General features: G+C 39.7%; 1 protein-coding gene across 1 annotated transcript in view; it reads left to right on the forward strand.

Moving 5' to 3' along the window:
* The window catches only part of atrn (attractin), a 171,314-nt gene that overhangs the window by 77,805 nt on the left and 71,483 nt on the right, over window positions 1-22,026 (forward strand). The window contains exon 25 of the mRNA XM_015393339.1: window positions 9,547-9,608. Within this exon, the coding sequence (XP_015248825.1) occupies window positions 9,547-9,608 (62 nt within the window). The remainder of the gene's footprint in view (window positions 1-9,546; window positions 9,609-22,026) is intronic.

The raw sequence follows: 22,026 nt of genomic DNA on the forward strand, positions 1-22,026 counted from the left end.
ATATATATATATATATATATATATATATATATATATATATATATATATCTCGTCAAGTGTCTTAAGAGTCACCTGTGGCTCCAGAGCCCCAGGTTGCAAACCCCTGGTATATAACAGGGGTCTGTTGAGAAACAACAGGATTTTTAACTGATGAATTCGGGGTCACTTTAACAACGATTTTCTTTTTTTTATTTTTAAAAAACATATTGGCCTAACCCTACCTAATTATAACCATAGCAGTGGGAGAACCATTGATGGCTAACATGACATGGAGAAGGGTGAAAACTTTTATGAGCTTGACACCATTCAGTGGGGGCTGAAAAATACAATCCCCTGAAGAGAATGTGTAAAGGGTTGGTGGAAACCTATAAAAGCATTAAAAATGGCCAGCTGATTAATTTCTCCTGATGTTCAGTCTGTTCTTCCTCTACTTAGCTGAATTTTTGTGAGAAAAGGTTTTCCAAAAAGGCGTTACAGCTCTTTGACCACAAAAGACTCTTTGAGGAGAATAAGACAGATGCAGAAGCTAAATGTAAAGCAGACCCTCGTTATGAGGCATCCTACTCTTACAGAAAACACGCCCATAGTATGGACTCCACTGCTGTTTCTCAAGCCCCGACAGATCTGCTTTTGGCTGAGATATAAAATCATTATCAGCTGTAACCAGTTTACTAAAGTTGAAAAAGTTAAGGTGGAGCCGCTTGTATGGGGAGACTGAGAAATGGAACTACTGAAACTGACGTTGGGTTAATTTGCTTTTATATATATATATTTACATCCTGAACAGACAAATATGAAGATGTTGGGGTCACAAGTTTTCATTTTAATCAGTTTTAGAGGTTTAATTTTCTGAGGTCAGATTGAGCCCAAAGATAACAAATTTTGGTGTTTAGTCCTGTTTCTCTCCGAGACATTACTATGGACTCTGACCTACTGGATGTGTTCCTTTCCATCCCTTTGGCATGAAACTGGCTCAGAGTCAATCCCAGTAGGAGGCTGCTCATGCAGTCTGGTTCTGCTGGAGGTTTCTTACTGTTTAAAGGAGTTTTTCCTCCTCACTGTCACTGCATGCATGCTTGTTGTTTTCATCTCAAACAGCAAGCTGACAACATCACACTACATGACAAAGTAGAAAGCACAGACCTTTTTTAAAGCCTCTTCATGCCATTGAAGAGCAGAAATCATGTATTTTCTGGAGTTTTTCCAGAATCTGTTGATAGTGGTGATATTTATTGGCCAAATCACAGGATGTGTCTTGATGTTGACATTTGTGAACCCTCTCTAGAAGGAGCTGCTGCTCGCTTGCCTTGTTTTCTGCATGGATCCATTCAAGTTTTGTATAAGTTATGAGCATACTGAAGTAGGCTGGCACATGTCGAAATACGGCATGTATGCTAGCCTATGCTCATACATGGGCCATAAGTTACAGGTAAGTTTTTTGAGTGTTGACATATGTTAAGTCTAAGTTACTCATAAGTTGTGGTGTCTAGCTTATCCGAAACCTATGAGTAACTTGTGCATAACTTATGTGTAACTGATGAAGAACTTATCTCCAACAAATATCAATGTATTTAACGTGTTCTAGACCAGTGGTTCCCAAACTTTTTTGGCTCAAGGTACCCCTACACATTTTTCCACCCAGCTGTGGTACCCCTAAACTTATAATGATTATTTGACATTATTTGATAATAATTATTTTCTGTCATTTTTTTCAAAGTAGTAAAGAAAACATAAAATGAAGCCCCTCGTCTTAGAATATATTTGCTTACATCAAAATAAATCTACAAAATAGTTAAAATGTAAAAATGTACATTCAATACAAAACTCATCAATCTATGAAAAAATCCTGCGGCACCCCTGTAGTGACCTCGTGGTACCCCTAGGTGCCGCGGCACCCACTTTGAAAACCCCTGTTCTAGACGACAGCTGAACGTGTTTCTAACTTACAGCTACTGTATAATGGTGTATTGGCAGAATTTTAGAAGATTCTGGGACGTCAGGCATATGCTGGCTAAATCGTCAAGGTGCAACAGCGCCATTACCTAAGCTGCCAAGGCAGGAAAGTAAAACAAACAGGGATCCACTTAGTTACACAATAAAAATTAAATCAAATAAGTGCATTTTTTCTTAAAATTAGTGCATTTTTTCTTGAATTGAGCAGGTAAGTGTGACACTATGCCAATGGAATAAGACAATTTAGACTTAAAATGAGAAACAACTACAGCAGTTCAATGGCATGTTATCTAATTATCTTATTTTAAGGGTAAAAATAGTCATTCCATTGGCAGATAATCTTAATTACCTGCTGAAATTAATGGTAAATACATTATTTATTTAAACTTAACATCTGCTGCAGTGTTTTTGTTGTATTTCTATAATTCGTCATCATCTAGACTTGAGAGACAGATGAACGTAGAACCAGGACAGGGTTCGGCCTTCCGTTCTTCAGTTTGAAAAACAGTGTTTATCCCAGATAAGGCTAAGCCTCACTGCTTAAAGCTGTAATAAACTATGAGTTTATGTTGCCCTAAAAAACTGGACTCTAACTCTGACCACTTGCTGTGTTATCTACTTTACGAATATCTTTGTTTTTCATAGTGCCTGTTGTATTTGTTATGATCTGGACGTTTGTTCAAACTCATGATGCTCTGCTTTGTCAGAGCAGCCTGGGGATGTAGGTAACCTGAGCAGGGATAAGAAGTTTCCTATTTTGCTGACCAGGAGCATTTTTAGCGTCGTCGTTTTTACTTCCTGGCAGCTGAGGTGAATAAAACACTTTGTCTACTGTCCCTGGAGCTGGCAGTGAGTCTTAATGTGGCTCAGCTACAATCATTGCTGAGTCTAGAAAACCAGTCTGATGCAGATGTTGGAGAGAAAACAGTTCTCCTGAGTTCTGGAGCTGTTTATTAGACCCTGTGTTTGCTACAATGTCAAAGGCACCCTGTTTAATTCAGCGGTTTATTGTTCACCTTATACCTATACAGGTAGGAAGCAGAAGTACAGCACTGTAACTCTGGAGATGCACCAATTTGCTGATATTCAATTGATGGCCAAGTAGCAGATAAATTAATATTTCCTTTGCAATGGAAAAAAAGGAGGAGCCTAAAATGAGGTTAGAAGACATTGTACTGTAGATTTACTTTCGTTCATTCAGGATGAGGAAAGTTTATCCCAATAAATTCCCAACATTTCTCGATGGACTCCCGTTTAATTTAAAAGAAGGTTTTTGTGCCCCCTCCAAACAATCTTGATAGTTAAACAAAGGAAACTCAACTACAGTCAAGTGTTTTACAGTAAAATATACTACAATTGCCTTTCAATCACTAAATTGTAATTTTTTTCTTTTTTCATTAACAGAATTCACAATTGCCTTCAAATATATATATTTTTTAAACCTCTCTTTAAATATACTAGGGGAGTGTTGAAGTAGTGGTCAGAGCAATGCGCTTGTGCTCTGAGAGGGTAGCAGGTACCCAGTTTGATCGCGAACGGGCAGCACACTAGTTCCCTGAGCAAAGATCCTTAACCCCACACTGCTCCCACTTAAAATTAAGTGTATTTACCCTTCATTTGAGTAGGTAAATGAGGGAGTTTGCTAATGGAATGAGCATTTTTATTCTTAAAATAAGGTAATTTGTTAACATGCACTTGAAATAAGATAATACAATTGCGTTTTCTTATTTTAAATGTAAATAGTCTTGTTCTTTTGGCAAAAAGGCTCTTTTACCTCCTCAATCCAAGAAGAAATGCACTTATTTTAAGAGAAAATGACTTTTTTCCAGTGCATTTAGGAGATCAATAAAGTTCTATAAAGTTCTTTTTCTATTTCTATAATTGTTCCTTTCACTCAGTTCAAATCTGCGATGCCCCCCACCTGTATTTACATCGAACCCCCCATAAGGGTGCCCTACCCTCTTTGGGAACCCCTGTACTAACATTTACCCAAAGTCCCACTAATGATGGGATAACGGCCATTACAAGCTGCACCTTGGCCTTGGTCCTTCTGTAACCATTCCTCAGGGTTTCTCTACAGCCTGAGGAAAAATAATCTGACTTTCTGCATCTCAACAAACTCATACCTTGAAAAGTACGAGTTTATTTTAACATAGTGTGGCAAAACCTGGACATTTGACCAAAGGGTTAGTAAAGTTCTGGTCGTGAGGAGGGTTTCAAAGCTTAGTCCTCAGATTCATCCTGAAGTCGACATTGGAGCTTCTGTAATGATTTAAATTAGCTTTAAAGATACAAAACATCTGAACATTTGAAGGTAAATATTAAAAGCTTGGATTGAATCAGAACTGTAGTCCTTTTGTTCACTCCTCTGATTACTGAGAGGACGTCTGTCCTGCGTGAATGAAAGTCCCAGCAGGCTGATGTGGTGTAGTAGGAGAATGAGGAGATCCCTGCCATCTTCCACCCTGAGCGGCTTTCTGACTGGTCACACTATGGAGACGCCATCCCCCTGCCCTCTCTTAGTTTATAGGGGGAAAAAAAACTACCAATCCTGCCTCCATGCTCAGCTTTGTGAGGGATTTGGGTTTTTTCTCAGCTCCAGTCCAGCTGCTGCTAGCTAGCCTACCATCGAAGCACAACAGCCAGCTGAGCCAAGTTAAGAGAGCATTTCCTCCTCTTATCCGGAGCTGATCCACCTCATCATCCGTCCTGCTGAGTGGGATCATGTAGGAGTTCACCCGTCTTCTTGAAACTTAAGAGCGCAGGTCAGCTGCTTTGCACTTGAGGAGTTTTTAGAGGTAAAACTCTTCCTCCTCTTCGGCTGCTGCTAATCTCAAACCTCTTTCACTGTTTACTAACAGCCCTTCATTTCCTTTTTTTCCTTCCCTTTTTGTGCTTCTCTCGCCTTCAGTGATCTGCTGCAGTGTGTGCTGCTGGATTTAGTGTGTCTAATCGTAGGTGGTGGGTCCTCCGGTGTTGGCAGGCGCAGATCGGAGCCCTGAAAAACTCCTCATAAGCAGCGAACTGCGAAGGAGCGAGGGCAAAGTGGAATGTTAAGTTGAAACACATGCTGCATTCAGAGATGGCCGCGGGTGGGAGCTAAGCTCACTCTGCAGGCCTCAGAGGGGGGGGCTGCACAGAAGTCTCTCTCTGCTTACTGTCCTCACACCTCTGCTGTTAGCTTTCACCTGCTCGGAAGTCGCTAGAACTCTTTTCACGGCTCGTGTTTAATCAGATTTGTGACCAAACCACCCGAGAGGTCCATTAATCAGCAGCATTTATCTACCAGTCTGGAGCTCGGATTGAAGCATGAAATTGAGCAGGTCGGATCATGAAAGCAAAATGAGTTACAGTGAAAGAGTTCCCGTTCCCATGTTTCTTTTGTCTCCCCCCTCGATGGAGAATAGATCCAAAATGCAATGATGTTTGTAATTAAACACAAATCCCAGACTAATTACATTAAGGAGCTGTGATCTTAGTGAACATGTCCTGATATGGTAGAGATTAGATCCGCCTCTAATTTGACACCCTGCTGTGGAGGAGTAGAAGCTGCAGCTATCAGCTGCCTGGGCTGCTCCCAGATCATTGTGGAGCCATGGAGCGTTTATCTGGGCCGCTAGTTGCCGCCTGCTGGTCACAGCAGTCTGAGAGGAGAGGTAGCAGGAGTTCAGATCTTTATTACCTGTGCAGCAGGGGAACTGCAAACTTAACCACAACTTGAAGAAAAAAGCAAACTTTTTTAGTTAGGAATGAATTAATATTTATATAAAAAAAAGGGAAAATAGGAAAAACAAAGATGCACTGATCAGGTTATGTCTGCATCCAGTTTACAGATTTGGTAAAAACTTTGACCTGCTGATAAAAGCCGAGCAGTTTGACATAAAGTTAAAGCTAATGACAGTCTTTTTTCATTGCGGTTTGCAGGCTTAGAAATACTAAAACCGCAACACCTATTTATAGATAAAGGCCGTCCTCTTCCACAGCTTTGTGATTTCCTAACAGTTGTCAAAGTTTTCAAATGCAGGATCTTCCATATCAGAACAATGTGAAAGGTTAAAAAACAAACAAACACTCTACATGCTGAGTGTGACGCTCTATCTGTCCACCTCTTCTCTCCTGCTGCTTTTCCCCAGTTTTGCACCTTGGGAGCACCAGCCTGTCGTTGAACTGGCTCCATCATCCATGGCAGTCAGCAGAGTCAGCATCCTCCTCTGCCACAGTCTCATAAATGGCGTTTTCACACCTGTACCTTTAGGTTGAGCTAAATTTAGATTCTCTTAAATTTGATCCATTTTGGGTCAGTATGAAAGCACAATCGGACTTTAATTCTCCAAACTACTGCGGCCTGAAAATGTGGTCACAGTTCGGCTCCAACTGAAATCTACACTCTAGTTGATGTCTGAAAACAACCGTATTCTGCTGTAAAACATTGATTCAAATTACTACACATTATGTGGATTGCTATTAGTTTTCAAAACACATAGGATGGACGGTTTGATTCGGAGCTTCCAGCTTCTTTCTAGGGAACCAAACCTGGAAATCACAGTAGCGCTTCCTAGTGGCTAAAAGTTGCAATGTTGCCTTAAGCCCAGAGGTCCAGCTGGCTGTCCTGGTCAAGGCTTAAAACCATTTTTGCTGTTTAATCATTGATAAATCCGGCACAGCAACATCTGTAATATTGCTTAAATTAGGAAAAATATACTTTTATGTGTTACTTGCAGTGAAGTAACAAAAGTTTGGCTCACCTGATATTTTAATCGAAAATTATATTAAATTATATTAGAATTATGACCCTTCCTTCCTTCCTTCCTTCCTTCCTTCCTTCCTTCCTTATAAACAATTAAAAATAACCCCTGAAACAAATAAATAGGAGTCTATTTACTGGGTTTATTCTAAAGAAAGAAAAAAGATACATCAGCCATGTCACAAGTTGAGTTTCCACAGATCCTCCTAATGTAGAACCTGTTGGGTCGCTCCCCATTGATGCTGTCACAGTCTCTCAAAGCTCCAACATAGACGAAGGAGCCGTTAGAGGCAATTAAAATAATATTGACTCATTATCTTCCTCATACCCTGCAGCAGTCCAGCATTTGTGAGCCCCTAAAGAACACGTCTCTGCTGGGCAGAGAAGCAACCCTCAGGGATTAGTGATCATCTGTTTAACATGGCTGACACTCAAGATCAGCAGCAACAGTAGCTGTTCTCAGATGTGTTGTCAGGGATGACCTGTTTCAGAGGTGCTGTTGTTGGCCTTTGAAGGCATTTTCCTTCATTAGGTGTGTAGTTGTCTAAGGTGACAGCTGTGGTTTTAAATTAAACTATAAGTAAAAGAGTCAATTTTCTAGAAGACAAACCTTTTGCTCAGACAGGGTATCTTTTAAGTTTTGATCCCCTTCTGGTTCCAGTTGTGTCATTTCAGTCTCCTTTTGTCTTTCAGCCGCTGTTTCATCAGCTAATAACTTTCGATGACCTGCTCTGTCTTTCTTTCCTTTATAACTTCATGTCTCGGAGGTCAGCTGATATTTTCATAAGTTGTCATCATCTTTTCAGAAAGTTCTCAATGAGGCCAGTGACACCTCTGAACCTATTCTCAGTGATCACCAGTTTAGAGGAACATAGTCTGAGGGTTTGAAGCTCTTCAGGGATTCAAATATGTCCGATTACATGAGTGTGCAAAATCTGCCCCCTTCAGAAAAACCCTCATGGAAAGAAAAACGTCTCAATGTTTGAAATCACTTTTTGTTCATTTAGAGGATGAACCAAAATGAAGGAAAAGCCCCTTTCTTCCTGCTGGTCTTCTCCCTTCCTCCCCATGCATAGGATTTCTGTGTTAATCTGAAGAATAACAAGCATCACTGGTCCAAGGTTTATTTGGGATCACAGACCTGAGTTCTCAGGCAGCAGAAGCAGCAGTACCTCCTTTGACACCAGAGAGGGGCAGTGTTGTGTCACCAGAGGTTTCAACGTTCGTTTTGAGGCTTTTTGAGGTGAAGGTGGGAGGTTGTGGGAGGATGAGTGGAGTAGGGAGGCAAAAACGACACTGCATGCGTTGCCCGTGGCAACGTTGATTAAGACAGGATGTCATCGGAGCAGGGCCACTTGTGATGATTATATAGAGAATATTTCTGCCCACGTATGCAGGAAGGAAGTTTCTTCATTCATTCATTAATGGTTTTATTTTCTCAGACAGGCCGTGGTTGTGAGGCAGCGATGCCGGCTCGTCGTCTTGTTGACATGTGGGATTTGGGAGCATCAGATAAACTGACTTGGCACCTTGGGCAGCTGTACCGGAGAAGTTTGGGGAAAAGAAACAGGCTTCGTAGCAACACTGCAAAAAGTTATTGACACACGGCCGCAGCTTTGAAAGATAAACACTGTCGTCACTTCTGGATTCTGAGAACATAATCTGGCTGTTTCTAGTTCATCATACATTTCTCTGAATGACTGATTCTTCCATTTATGCTTCTGTGTTGCATTGAATTGCATCAGACTATGAAATAAATTTTGATCAGACTTAGAAAAACAGACTTATAAATACAAATGCATGTTTTAATTGGTTATTTATTAATCTAAAAAGGCTATTGAAACCAACAGGACCTAAAGTAAATGTACTATCAATTGTGGCATCAAGTCTTTTTTAATTTTTGACCTATGTATCAGAGTCCTAGTTCCATTCAAGTATATAAATATCTAACCTATAAATTCCAATGACTTTTCTTTTCTTCCACTGTCTGTCTAATGCAGTTTTGTTTATGTGATGTCGAGCTAGATGGTCAGAACAGGCAGATAGAGATTGAAGTGATTTTCCTTCCATCAATAACACGTAGACCTCAGCGCAGGTATCTGTTAAAAGGTAATGAAAAAGAATAAAAAGGCTGTGCTCTCTCTGCAGAAATTTTTCTATGATCGCAGGGGGGAACAGATCCCCTCAGGGAACCTACCTATCACAACACCGGGGCATGGGGGCGAAGCTGACTCTTTCATCCTGGGTCCGGCAGTGTTTAATCATGTTAGCCGTGCGTCGTCCCTTGCATATGATCCCGTTGTGCTGCACGTAGCCGACTTATCAGGTCTTTTGTATCTTTGAATACTGCCGTCCAAACAGACGGCTACATGGACGCTCCTGCAGATTTTTCTTCACTGGTATTTGGCCACTTGTTCAAGACAGTTAGTAGGAGCTCTCACCTACAGATAGACTTTTTTTGTTGTGATTTTGAATTCCTTTAGATGGGGATGTGATGTCTTACTGACTGGTGTCTTATTGCCTACTTCCTGTTGCCAGACAGGAATTAATTCATAATTTACTTTCTCATATCGGGAAAGGGTGCTTTGATAAAGGAAATCATGAACACGAAACCTATCTGTATTGAATTAGTTTATAAAAGTCTGATAAAATGGTTTTTCAAAATACTTAGTGTCAGCAATGCAGAAACAGGAAGAGGTTTGTTTGCAGCAGCACTCTGGGTACAAGGTCACCCACATTCCTGCAGGCTGTGTGTTCTGCTGCATAATGCTGACCTTTCACAGTAAAATCCTCCTTGTTCTAGCAGATTTCTAACAGTTTTTTTTTTTTCTATTTTCCTTTCTAAACAGATTGCCTTCTCCCAGCACAGCAACTTTATGGACTTGGTGCAGTTCTTCGTCACGTTCTTCAGGTGAGCAGCACATCCGGCACACAAAGTCTGGAGACTGATAGGCATACTTTCCCCTCACTGACCGGCTGGGGATTTTCTGCACTCTATCCAGCTTTAAGAAGCTTGGGAGAAAATTCCAGCTGCGTTTTAGTCGGCCACTTTCAGATAAGATCTGTTCAAGGCACAACATCTTTTCTGAAAATCTTAATCCACCCCATGGAGCAGACCTCCTCCTTCCTTCCTTTCTGCATCCACTTGTTGAGTCCACTTCTCTCTGACGGTTGGTACCCTAACCTGAGGAGTAAACTGACTGGTCTTTAAAATAAGTTTTATTGTTATCATGTTTTGTTTATTTGGATTACCTCATTATATATCTTAGATGCATATTGTGCGGTTAAAGGTACAAGGTATTTTACATTTTTAAATGTATACTCCAGAGTAACTCAATCTGGTTACATATAGAGTTTTTCTAAAACATTCATGTCGTCTTGGTTTATTATTTGGTGTTTTACACTTTGCTTTTGCTCAATTTGGTTGTGAAAAAAGCCCTTTGTGTTTATTTATGATAGCAGCAAATAAAAGCACAAGGAAGCTCCCCCAGACATCAATAGAAACCTTTTCATCAGGCGGTAGTCCAGAGAGCAAAATGGAGGAGAAACTAGCAAGGTGTGTCTGATTTGTATTGATCCTTGATATAACTGGTCCGGCTCTCCCTGGCAAACTCTTAAAATTTTGCATACGGAGCCAAAAATACACCTTGAAACCTTTTCTGTGAAAATTAAGCTCTTTCACAAGCCTAAACTCCAAGCTGTGCCCAGGACCTGAGGGTTTTATGCGTCCGCACAGCTTCTTCATCCCAGCAGGACTGCTGCTAACACTTGCTTCTTAGCATGGGACAGATGTATGAGATTCACCAACTCAGCCAGACAGAAAAGACCATGAATCCAAATACAATCTGGATGCACAAACACGAGAAGGGAAATAATTGTAACGGTAAAAAAATCCATAGGAGCTGCTTGGTCTGGAACCGTGTTTTTCAGTGTGTGATCAGTGGAAGGCAGAAAGATGGCGACACATGGTGGTGGCAGGATCATGCTTGGATGCCTTTCATTGAGTAGAAACGTGGTAATTAACTTTATTTGCACTGTAGCCGTACGTCTCACCCAGGAACACATGGGCATGTGTCAGTGGGAAGCTGGAATCGGATCCACAGCGGCTTCACTTTGTGCCATTAAGGAAGCTGCTAATAGATGACTGGTCATTTGAGCCGAGCTTAGATGGACAGGCTCAGAGTTGGGGCTGTTTTAGGCTTTTGTTAAATCAAAAAACAAAACAATAAGCTGAGTTTTTTGGTGATTAAAAGCTTAGTGATTAAATTATGAATGCATTGTATAATACTTTTCCAACACAGCAGTTTTAGCCCCACTGACCAACCCAGGAGTCTCTATCTGAACACAAAGATCCCAGCAGGTAGAGTGTTTAACGGCCTCCTCACTGCTGCAGCAGGAAACGCTGCTGATGGCAGTAGAAAGATTGAAATGAAAGCTGTGAGGTTGTTCACCTCTGTGGAACCGACTGCGAGTCAGGAGCTCCCCCCCATCCCCCTCAGAACTGCATACTGCTGCTTTTTAGCAACATAGAAATGGTTGTTTTTGCAGGTTTGTTGCAAGTTTTTTGTAGTTTGCTGATGGCAAACATATCAGTCCGGACAGATTGGTTATAATGTATGGCCTTGTTTCACAGGAGGTCTGAAAAGCTGCACGTGTTGTTGGGTGGCCTGGATTCTACATCAGAAGGAATTGCTGTAATGTGTTATTGATTTAAAAAATGAACTGTGTGTTTGGTGCACAGAAGTGTCCGCCTTGTGGCTGGCTGCATCTGTGGGATCTCTCTGGAGTCTCCCAGAAGTGTTTGTCTCTGCAGCCCAGAAGAGAATCACAGTCATTGTTTCCTAAACACAGCCTAAATAAACAAGGCCTGTTTCATTATGGAATAAATATTTTTTTTATTTGTGCAAAGATTCAATCACTTGCTAAAGTATCCATCTCTGTCTTATATTCATATTCTCGGAATCATCAAACAGCACTTCATCTAGAACTGAGAGGAAATGGAAAGTTCATCTGCAGTTGCTACAGCTTTACATATTCAGCACTCCCTTAACAATGATCCCCAAAATTAAATAGATGGGACATAAATTGCCTCTACTCTTGAACACGCCATCCCTGCTGTGATACATGGTGATGGCAGCATAATACTGAGGGGTAAGCATTGTTTAAAGCAGCTGCTTTGGAATCTGATCAGAGCTTTGGAGGATGGGTTCCAAAGAGGAGGGTCAGGATCCATTGGGAGGTCATGAGAGACCAGTTGGGGGTCCTGAAAATATTTTTTTTACAATTGTTAGTATGTAAGACCCTGAGGTTTATGAAATAAATTAATGATTATTCCATTAAATAAGTGGATATTAAATTTATTTATTCAAATATAAAATGCAAAATATCATTATAAAATGTAAAAGAAAATTAATAAATGTCCTAAATAAATGATCAGGATGTGATTTAAAATGATTAAAAAGTAAATGTCTTTTTATGTATTTAAATTTGAATCCAATGACTTCACTCTGTATATAGAAATCCATTCAGAGTAGAATAACTCAGTTATAATGGTTGGTGATTGGTTATAATGGCAGGACTCCGTCACTGGATACTGATGCAGGAACATGGCTGATATCGGCCTAAAATTTTGGCTGGCTGATGAATCGGTCCATCTCTAGTGGTGAATCACAAACCGTGGAAAAGTTTAAATGATGTGAATCGTTTAGCAAACACTTTATCTTTAACCTTACTTCTTCCTGAATAGAAATCATTTAAGTTATGTGACCTACAGCTGCCTCTGTCACTCGGCTCTGGTTTGCCCCCACCCAGCCATGACACTAGACTATTTACTCAGTAGGCAGATTGAAGCGTTTTGTCAGCCATTGTTGAGTGTTGGAAGCAGATTTGAAAGCAGTCCTCTAGATCCTTCCACCTCACACATCTTTTTTATCTCCCGTATTTCCTTCCTGTTCTTCCATCTCTTGCTTCTGACTTTTGTGTCGTATCTCCTATCTCCTTTCATCTCCACTTATCCTTTTTCATTCTCTGTTTCCCCCTCTTTCCTTTTCTGAACCCCCAACCTGCCACTCCCCCTGACTTGCTCTTAATCCCACAGCAGGTTCTTTTTTTATTTCTTCTGTCGGCTGCCACTGATTCAGCTCCGATGAGTAGAGACCTAAAGTTAGCAAAGCTCGTCCCCGTTTGCCTCTGCTTCTTTGGTCGCTGTGTTGCGGGGGTGGTGAGGGATGCTAATTAACGTGAAAATTGTTTGCTCATATTTGCTGCGACGTTCTCTGTTTCCTAATCTCGCTTTCTCACCGTGAGCTCCGGTTGTGCGTGTGCTGCTCTCCCCTGCGGGGACAGATGAAGGTGGGGCCATCCTGTTATCTGCAGCACCAGCACAAACTCTCTCTCTCTCTTTTTCTCCTCCAGCCGCAAAACAGATGCACTGAACATCCACGTTAACATGGCACAGATGCATTCACATATTCACACCCAGCTGTCCGGCAGCTTCTTACCTCAGCTCTGCAGTGTTTAAAACACCGCTTTATACAGCGAGGAACCTAAAACTCTAACAGATCTGGGGATTTTCTTGTGAACATTTCACAAAGTGAATTGTATCTTGTTGTTTTATTTAGGGCAATAAAAAAAGAAGCCTTTGGGAATCATGAAACATCTTCAACTGAATAGTCAGAAATGCTGTAAAAATGTTTCCTAAGCATTTTCTCTCTTCCCACCGGTTCAGTCTCAAATTAAAAAACATGATTGCTAACGCAAGCACGCTTTGAAGTAATAAGTGACCTGAATGACAAATTTCTTTGCAGCCTAAGTCCAGACTGATGATTGAGGGAAATGCAATGTTTTTAACAATGCATCCCTTCAATGCAAATATTAAACGTTTTTTTTTTGTTTCTTTTTGGTTGATGTTTTTTTTTTTTTTTTTTTTTACTTTATTTTATGCTACTTTAAAGTGAAATAGTTTATTATGAAATAGTTTATCCGTACAGATACAATAGTAGTTTAGTAAAGGTGCAACAGGCTTTTTTAAAAGGTCATAACATGGTTCTAATCATCGTTTCCACCGACAAAGCTTTATAAGATAAGCTAAGTTTGAACGTAGTGAATAATATTTGATATATACTAATATTTGAAGTCAGAATAAATGTGTAGATTGATCAGCTTTCATTTGAAGCCAATGAACCTCAATGTCACAAAATACCTTACAGTGAAATTTTAGTCAAAAAACCACAATCCAGAAACAGTTCAGTCAGTGTAACAAATACAGTATAAAATAATACAGACGTTCTTATCATAACAAGTAGAAAAAATGCACAAAAACCTTAAAGAAATCTGTGCACAGCAGAGTTCAGAGTGATTATTGCTTTTAGAAGGAAGCTGCGTTTGTAGCGCCTCCCTGAGGGCAGCAAGTCAAACAGTTTGGAGCTGTCCTTGGTGATGAATGTGGCTGCTGGGGCATCATGTGGTGTCATCAGCAAATGTGGTTGTTCTTGGCCTGGCTATAGTCATGGATGAGGACGGCTCTATGGGGAGCCGATCTTCAGTGTGCAGGTAGAGGAGAGACGGGGCAATTACATACATGAACTTAAATGTCCTTTAAATTAGGATTTCTTCGAGGAATAAATAATGCCAACCCTTTCATACAGTGTAATGACAATAAAAGCTGAGGAAAAAAAGCCAGCCCCTCTCCAACTTATCCATCCCAAAACCTTGCATATGTTTCTCTGATTGAGGCATCAAAGTAACAGAACCTAAGAGTGCCTGAACTATTGTTCCAGAACAATCACTGCATGTTGGCCCAGCGTGTTTACTCACTGAAACTGGGATTTAACCTTGTAATAGTTGGTGCTGCGCTGCAGCCTGATGGCCCAGAAAATGTTTCATCCCCTGAGAGTGGAGTTCCACATCTGTGCTGCTAATATTAAAATAACTCTGCACTGAGGACCTTTTTTTTTTTTTCTCGGTGCTTGAGAGCTCCTATAGTACATGCCTTGAGTTGACACCACTGTGGTGTGGTTTTAGCAGTCATTCTCATTGTGATGCATCAGCGTTGCAGGCTGTCAGTTTGATCTGTTCATTAAATTTGTTTGGTTAAAAAGGGGGGGGGAGTAAAAGCTTCGATCTTTATCTGCTATCCTTATCAGGTTACTGACATGCTTTGGGCACCTTCAATGAAAACAGACTGAGGAGGGATTTGCACTTTGAGATCAATTATTAAAACCCAGCAGGCATTTAAATCTGCAGCCTTTTACTGCGGCTCTGTAAAACGACTTGTGCATTTGGTTTCTCCACAGTAGGAAGATGTCATTTGGTTCTAGATGAGTCCTTTAGAGCGGCAACCAGTCAGCTGCCCAGCCCATACCCCAGTCAGGGTTGCCGTGTGGGTGGCTGAGAATCATTGATATTAATGAGTCATGCCTCTGCCATCAAGAATACTTAAATTCACCCTTCAGATATTTCAATCTCCATGGAGAAAAAAGCCTGTATGGGTTTTTTTTTTTTCATTACAGTTATTTAGCTCATCATTTTGCAGCATTTTCATACTTTTGTATATTCCAATGTGCACACAGTGAGGGGAACAGCAGTTTGTTTCTAATCTTCAGTTTTTGTTAAATTATGCACTAATGGGGACAATTTTAGGTATTACCAATTTAAAACTTAATTAAAGACTGAGTTGATTTTTTTTTTATAACTTGTCCATCTTCTATTAAGGATTAGAGGAGTATAGCAGGCTTCCAACATTTCTTAATTCTCCATGTTGCATGGTTTGATTGGCCTTTCTGTTATCATGTGAAAGCATTGCTCTCTCTAAATATTTCACAATCTGAATAAATATATGCATTTAGTAAACAAAGAAAAGGAAAATGCTATTTGGATTTCTGTTTGTCTCTTTTCAGAAACCTAAAAAGGTAATAGTAAAACTTTCTAAGCTCCTGATCTTTAGAAGGTTTCTGTTTCTTAAACAGCACCTGCAAACCATTTATCCTGTTTGCTTTCATCAATATCCAGATCATATTTTAATCACTAAACTGTGCAATTCATGGGTGGAGGATAAGCTTATCAAAACATTTACTACACGCAAAGTTGTTTTCAAAATCAGAAACTCAACTCGTGCAACAGATATCTGCCGCAAAGATATCTGCAGTTATTGTTGCTACAAAGGAGGGGAGGGTGAAGGTGTTCTTTCACCTCTCACCTCTCTTCTCACCTCTCTTCATCTCTTATTCATTGAACCGGGGACTTTTTTCTTCTTTGATTTATAAACCGTAACTGTCCACTTGGAAGTTTTTTTTTTTTTTTTACTTTTGTTTGTAGCAGTAGCTATGTAAGGGTACTCTGCAAATACATTGATTATTATTATTTTTTTTAAAGATAACTATTATTATTACCTCCATCTCAAAAGCTTTAAACCTCATCTTTCTTTTTCCAACCACTCTACACTGCCTTTAGAACTCAGTTTAATGGCTGGAACTACTGATTTGTTCGTGTTGTACATTTGTGCAGCAATCTTTGTAGCAAAAACACGCAGACTTATTGCACGTACCCAAAAAACGTTACATGTACAATTTGGTGCTTCTTATTTTCTTTGATGATCTGGTCCAAAATGTTTTACCTCAGCAACAGCAGCAGCAAGTTCTACAGTGAAGAGTGTTTCATTTCTATGTGGTGGGGCTTACATATGGTGTATTGGCTGAATAAAAAAAAAAATTGGATTTTAAAAACCATTTAAATTGGCCTTTAGATATTTGCATTTAGCATGTCCATAAGGAAATCAGCAGAAACTCTTATTAGAATATTAAGGACATGTATTTGAATGGAAAAAAAACCCCGGAAGCATGTATCTTCTTTTCTTTACTTCTTAGAGCTTGTAGTTAAACAATCAAACCAATCTTTTAAAGGCACCAACACACAAAGGAGGGCACTAAATATAACCTAATTCCCAGATGATTAAAAGAAAGTCCACCTTGACATAGAAGGCAGATATGAGAAATCTGATTAGTTGTGAAACTAAGGCTAAGATCTCCATCCCATCGCTGCTTTCCCCTCATGCAGCCTTGTTTGGGTTTAGGTGTAAAGAAAACAGTTATTGTCTTTAATATGAAGCCTTACTCCGAGTAATGTCTTGAAATGTTTAATAATGTAAGACTGCTGTACATGTAAACACCCTGAGTCTTCACTAAAACCTATAAATCCTTTAGGAGTTTGCTTTTCCTTACTGTGTCCTCAGTGCAGAACTGAATGTGTCACCAGAAATGAATCATTCATGTCAGCCGTCCTCCTGCTACAAGCATTTAAATTCTACGCTTCATTGGATGCCTTTTCTACTGGGTCTTTATTTAATAGGTCTGTTACACCAACCACTAACTAATTATTATTAGTATGGTAGCTGGCGTTGAACGTGTCAGTTGGGCCACTTGTGGCGGAGCTCATTAGAATAAATGTTAGGAAGAAAAAAAGCAGCCTGTCTTTTTTATATCACAGAACAATTGATGTTGGTAGAATGTGCGGCGAAGCATCAGTCGAAGCTGTTCCTCTGCAGACATTTCATGTTAGCGGTCTTCTGCAGCTGCAGGTTTTTAGGAGCTGTGAAGTGGTTTGACAACTCACTCAAGAAAAGAGTGCCGCTCAGCTTGGGACTAAATCATGATTGTTTCCTGTTGAAAGTCAGTGAAGTGGAACAGAAGAAATTACCATTTCATTTTCCACCCACGGACACGTAAAATTACCGCTGCTGAATATAATCAAGAAAAACTCTGCAATGTTATGGCAGTTGGAGACGCCGAAGGGCTCCATTGGTGCTTGTGTATCTCGTGTGTGTGTCTCTCAGGTGTATCCCTACAATGTTTGCACACACAGAAATCCACACATCCACTCAAATGTCGTTTATACATCGGCGGCAGATGGATATTAAGGGCTGACGTGTGACCTTCAAGCTATAGGAATGTTCTTCCCTCCCTCACAAACATTAAATTGACCGGGCCTTTCTCTCTCTGCTGGACCGCTGAACGCATGAACGATCAAGGTGAGGTGGGTTCAATACTATCAATTCCAGATGTCAGACTAAACCGTAACCTGTTAACTAACGCTAAATCATTCTATATCATTTTCCCGTGGCATTTGTTTTTATCGAATCATTATGGAGCTGAAAGCTTTTTCTGGCCTCAAACTTGGAAGGAGATCAATCAAAGGAAATTGGCTCAGAGGAAACTGACTTTGACCCCGGCTGTGACGTGACGTCGCTCTTCCTGTTGCTTCCACTGTGTGTTGCTGTTTGTACACAAATGTCGCCAAGGATTAGTGTCACTGGTGTCACCGATGGGCTTGAAGGCGGGTGATTGACAACAACACAGAACGTGGAAGACTCTTTAGAGGGAATATAAATCAATCCCATGGTTCAGCGTCGGCCTGTCACACTGTGGTTATTTAAGCTTTTTCTGAGTTATTTAGAAGCTCCATACAAACACCCTATAGGAGTATAAATATGGTTATGAAGTTGACCTCGTTTACAGCATCTGTACTCCGATCAGCCCGTTGTGCATCCTTTTTAGTGTCTTTGGCCACTAAATATAAATCAGTTGTTGTGCACGCTAGCCTGGGTTTAGATAGGGAATAAAAACAGAACAGCTTTACCCAAAAGGTAAAGAGTGGAGCTTTTTGTTTCCATCGGTCAAGATACCAAGGTTTATATTTTGTAGCTGCAGTAATTTTGAAATATGAGAATTTAGGCCCCATTGACCAGTGCTTTAAGAGGAAACAAATAATTGCCAGTACTCCCTTTAACAGCTGTTATAAGATCACAATACAAGATTTAGAAACAAAAAAAATACCTGTGAAAGAATAAATCTGTGTTCAGCAGCACAGGATAATTCTTTCTTATATAAATGCAAAGTTTATATTATGGAAGATTAGTGGTTAAGCTCAATTTAACATCCTAATTATTCATCATTCCAGCAATGAATTGTCACCACATTTGTTAATCTGCAAACTCCAGAAAATGCATCATACAGAAATGTTTTAGACCAATGAAATCTCTGATGTGTATGATGTCAGTGCATCAACAAGAGGACGAAGGCTGAAGCAAAGCAAACATGGCTGCACCGGTTTAAGCTGGAATACCCTTCTTTTTGACAAACGAGTTAAATAATGGGATTTTTGCCTTTGTGGATGGGAAGATGTTTGCGCGTTCTCCCCCGACCTGATTTGGTAAGAGTTTGATTTATCAGTTAAATCCGCTAGTGAAAAGAAATCAAGCTGCTACTGCTGCTGTAATTTGCTGAAAATACCCAACACGGAGGCAGGTACCCAATCAGCTTGAAGAACTGTACATGATGTCCTTCTCTTTTTGCGAACACGTTCTACAGGAGACTTCCCAGATTTATACCATGCTGGATTAATACCATGTTGGATTCAAATAGAACTACACATATAGATCTGGCTTATAGCAGAAGGTGATCAGCTGATCACCTGAATGAGGGAAATCTGGGCCAATAAGTCAATGCATCCCTTCTACATTCCTGTCTGGGGGTCAACTTTGTTAATAAAAAGATATGAAGACAAATAATGTATAAAGAAAATGGAGGATTTAATAAAATTAATGCACATCACTGCATTATATTCTAATTAAAAATAGCTGTCCTATTAAAATAAACTCTGATTTATTTAACCGTATTTGAATGAAAAAATGTCTGAACAATTTATCTTCTACTTCACATTTCTTTAGTATTTAGTGGTTGTCTATCACATAATATCTCAATTAATTGATAACAGTGGTTATAATGAAAGAAAAAATGTGTGTTTATTAATGAAGCTGATTTGTTTTAAAGAGGATTTTTCTGCTTATCAGAAAGGATTATGGGTTTGATTGTCTTGCGATGGGGATCAATGTTTTTTTATTTAGTTTCTTCCATTAGGAATATTCTCTCTAACCATAACCATACAAGTGATATAAAAGACCATGAAGTAATAGTATTATGCATTTGATAATAAATTAAAAAAAGAAAAGAAAGTCGTCCATTGTGATGCTAATAATTTTTTTCTGTTGTTTCCGCTTTCTGCTTGTGTCACTCACTGTTTCTGATGAAGTTTTTGTTTTCTTAATTATTGAAATTTCTCGTTTGGTGTTTTTAAATTGATAGTTTTGGTCGTCTCCAGAGTTTTTTTATTTTATTTTAAGGCATCTAAAATAACTACCAGCTTTCAGCTGCAGCTCCTCTTTACTCTGCAAATTTGATAAAGCAGGCGCGGACGAGTCTTATTTGTACAGCCATCAATATTCTGGTAGCCAAGCAGCCAAGCTTTACTGTCTTCCTTCAGATACTAAGTCTCTCAAAAGCCCAGCGCTGTTTGCTCTAACGGACTCTTTGTGGTGCAGACTGACAGACACGCTCTCTCTTCCCCATGGGACACCTGGGAGCAAGGGTGACAGAGAGACCCTGAACACGCATTAAAACCCTTCGCTCCTGTCCTGAGGGGCCTCTCCAGGTGCTTGGCTTCCTCTGCTGCTGCTGTGACAGAATCTTTACTCTGCTCCTCTCTAAGCTTTTCCCTCTTTTGTTCCTTCCCCATGTGAATCACTCCTTCTCCTTCAGTCTTTATCTACACATTTTCTGCTGCAGAACTACATTTCTGTTTACCTCTCTTCTTCTTCCTTACTGCCTGTTTGCTCCTTTATTTCCACTATTTACGCCTCTCCTCCTGTCTCCCTGGTTCTTATTTTAACTCCTCACTCATTCTACAGCCTCCTCTCTTCTTATTACTTTAACTTTTTTTCTCTTCATCTCTCTTTTTTAGCATCTGACCTTATATTCAGATTGCAGAAGTATCCAAGAAGTAGCTCATGTCTAAACCTCCTGATAGGTCCTCCACTCTCTGCCTGTTTAATAATCGATGAGCTGGCCCACTTTGCTCGGCGCTGAGCATTTACCTTCTTTCCCCATCGTCCCACCTGAGTTTGGGGCGGAACACATGAAACTTCTACAATCGAGGCCAGAAGCTCAGGCTGATGCTGGTCATAGCAGCACCAATCCCACTTTCTGTGGCTGATTTACAACTGCTGAGGTTTTATGAAGCCCTGATTCCATTTAGCTGTTTCTAGTTTGCCTTTAGGAACATATAAGAAAACCGTTCAGAAGAAGCCATTATTTGCTGGCTATTTTTGGATAATTGTCACTCTCTTATTCTGTCATTATTTAAACTCTTATTTGAGTTTATATTTTAGACAGGATCTCACATTTCCTTTTCTGTTTAGAAAAAGTTTGCATTTCTTTATTTGTCTTTTTATTTTAAAACATTCAGAATGCATATGAATACTAGTTAGGGCATAGAAGGGGATGAAAAGATGACTAAAAATCCACAAAAGTCAATAGGATGGAACACCAGTTGTCTAATCACAAAAGTGCCTTTAAAACCCGACAAAGTGGGGAAATTGGCCTTACACTGTCTCCACAAGGTAACAAATACATGGCTACACACTCTCTCATCTGGCTGTATATAGTGGGGACCATGTGTTGACTTCCATTGACTTTCACTAATTTTTAGTCATGTTCAACCCTTTCTATGCATTAACCCTGAAAATAACCATAAAGATCACCATTAGTGGTGCAAACCAAACCTAAACCCTGTTCACACCTCAGTCCTAAACCTAAGCGTTATCAAATACAATAAACCTGCAAACTCTCCTCACTTTGGTTCAAAAGGTCCCCAGTTTGATACCAGAATGGGAGCACACATAGCACACACACAGACTCCACACCTAGATATTTTAGGCGGGGGGGATTCGGGGCCCAAATGGCTCCTAAATCGTGTTCTTCTTTTGTTTATCTTCAAAGAAAAGCATTCAGCCAACTATATAATTACTAGTTGCCTCACAGGAAGAAAATTGCTATTTACAAACTTCCAGCTCAGTTTTGAGAAGTTTAGAAAAGTAAAGAATCTGTTTATTTTCTTTATCCATGTTTAGACAATAAATACAAAAATAATATTTGTTAGAAAAAGAACGTTTGAGTTTCTCATTCTATTGCAAAGATAGAAAATAACTCTTAAAGTTTTCTTCAATTTTAAAATGAAACTTTTTGAATTACTTTCAAAATATTGGTAAAGCACCACATCACTCCTCTATAGCCATACTGGTATATCTCAATGAATGTGAGGATAAGATCAATATTTTGATAATCTCACTTATTTCGAGAGTGTAACTCATGTACTATATAGCTTCTTTACCAATAGAGGAAATATTTCAGGTCTTTTTAATTATAGTAAGTGGAATGATTGTCTTACAGGAAATAAAATCTGCTGTAAAGAAGAATGGTCAGCTTTGAAAATTTTATTCT

This window comes from Cyprinodon variegatus, unplaced genomic scaffold (assembly GCF_000732505.1).
Source record: "Cyprinodon variegatus isolate N-32 unplaced genomic scaffold, C_variegatus-1.0 Scaffold637, whole genome shotgun sequence".
NCBI classification, from domain to species: Eukaryota; Metazoa; Chordata; class Actinopteri; order Cyprinodontiformes; family Cyprinodontidae; genus Cyprinodon; species Cyprinodon variegatus.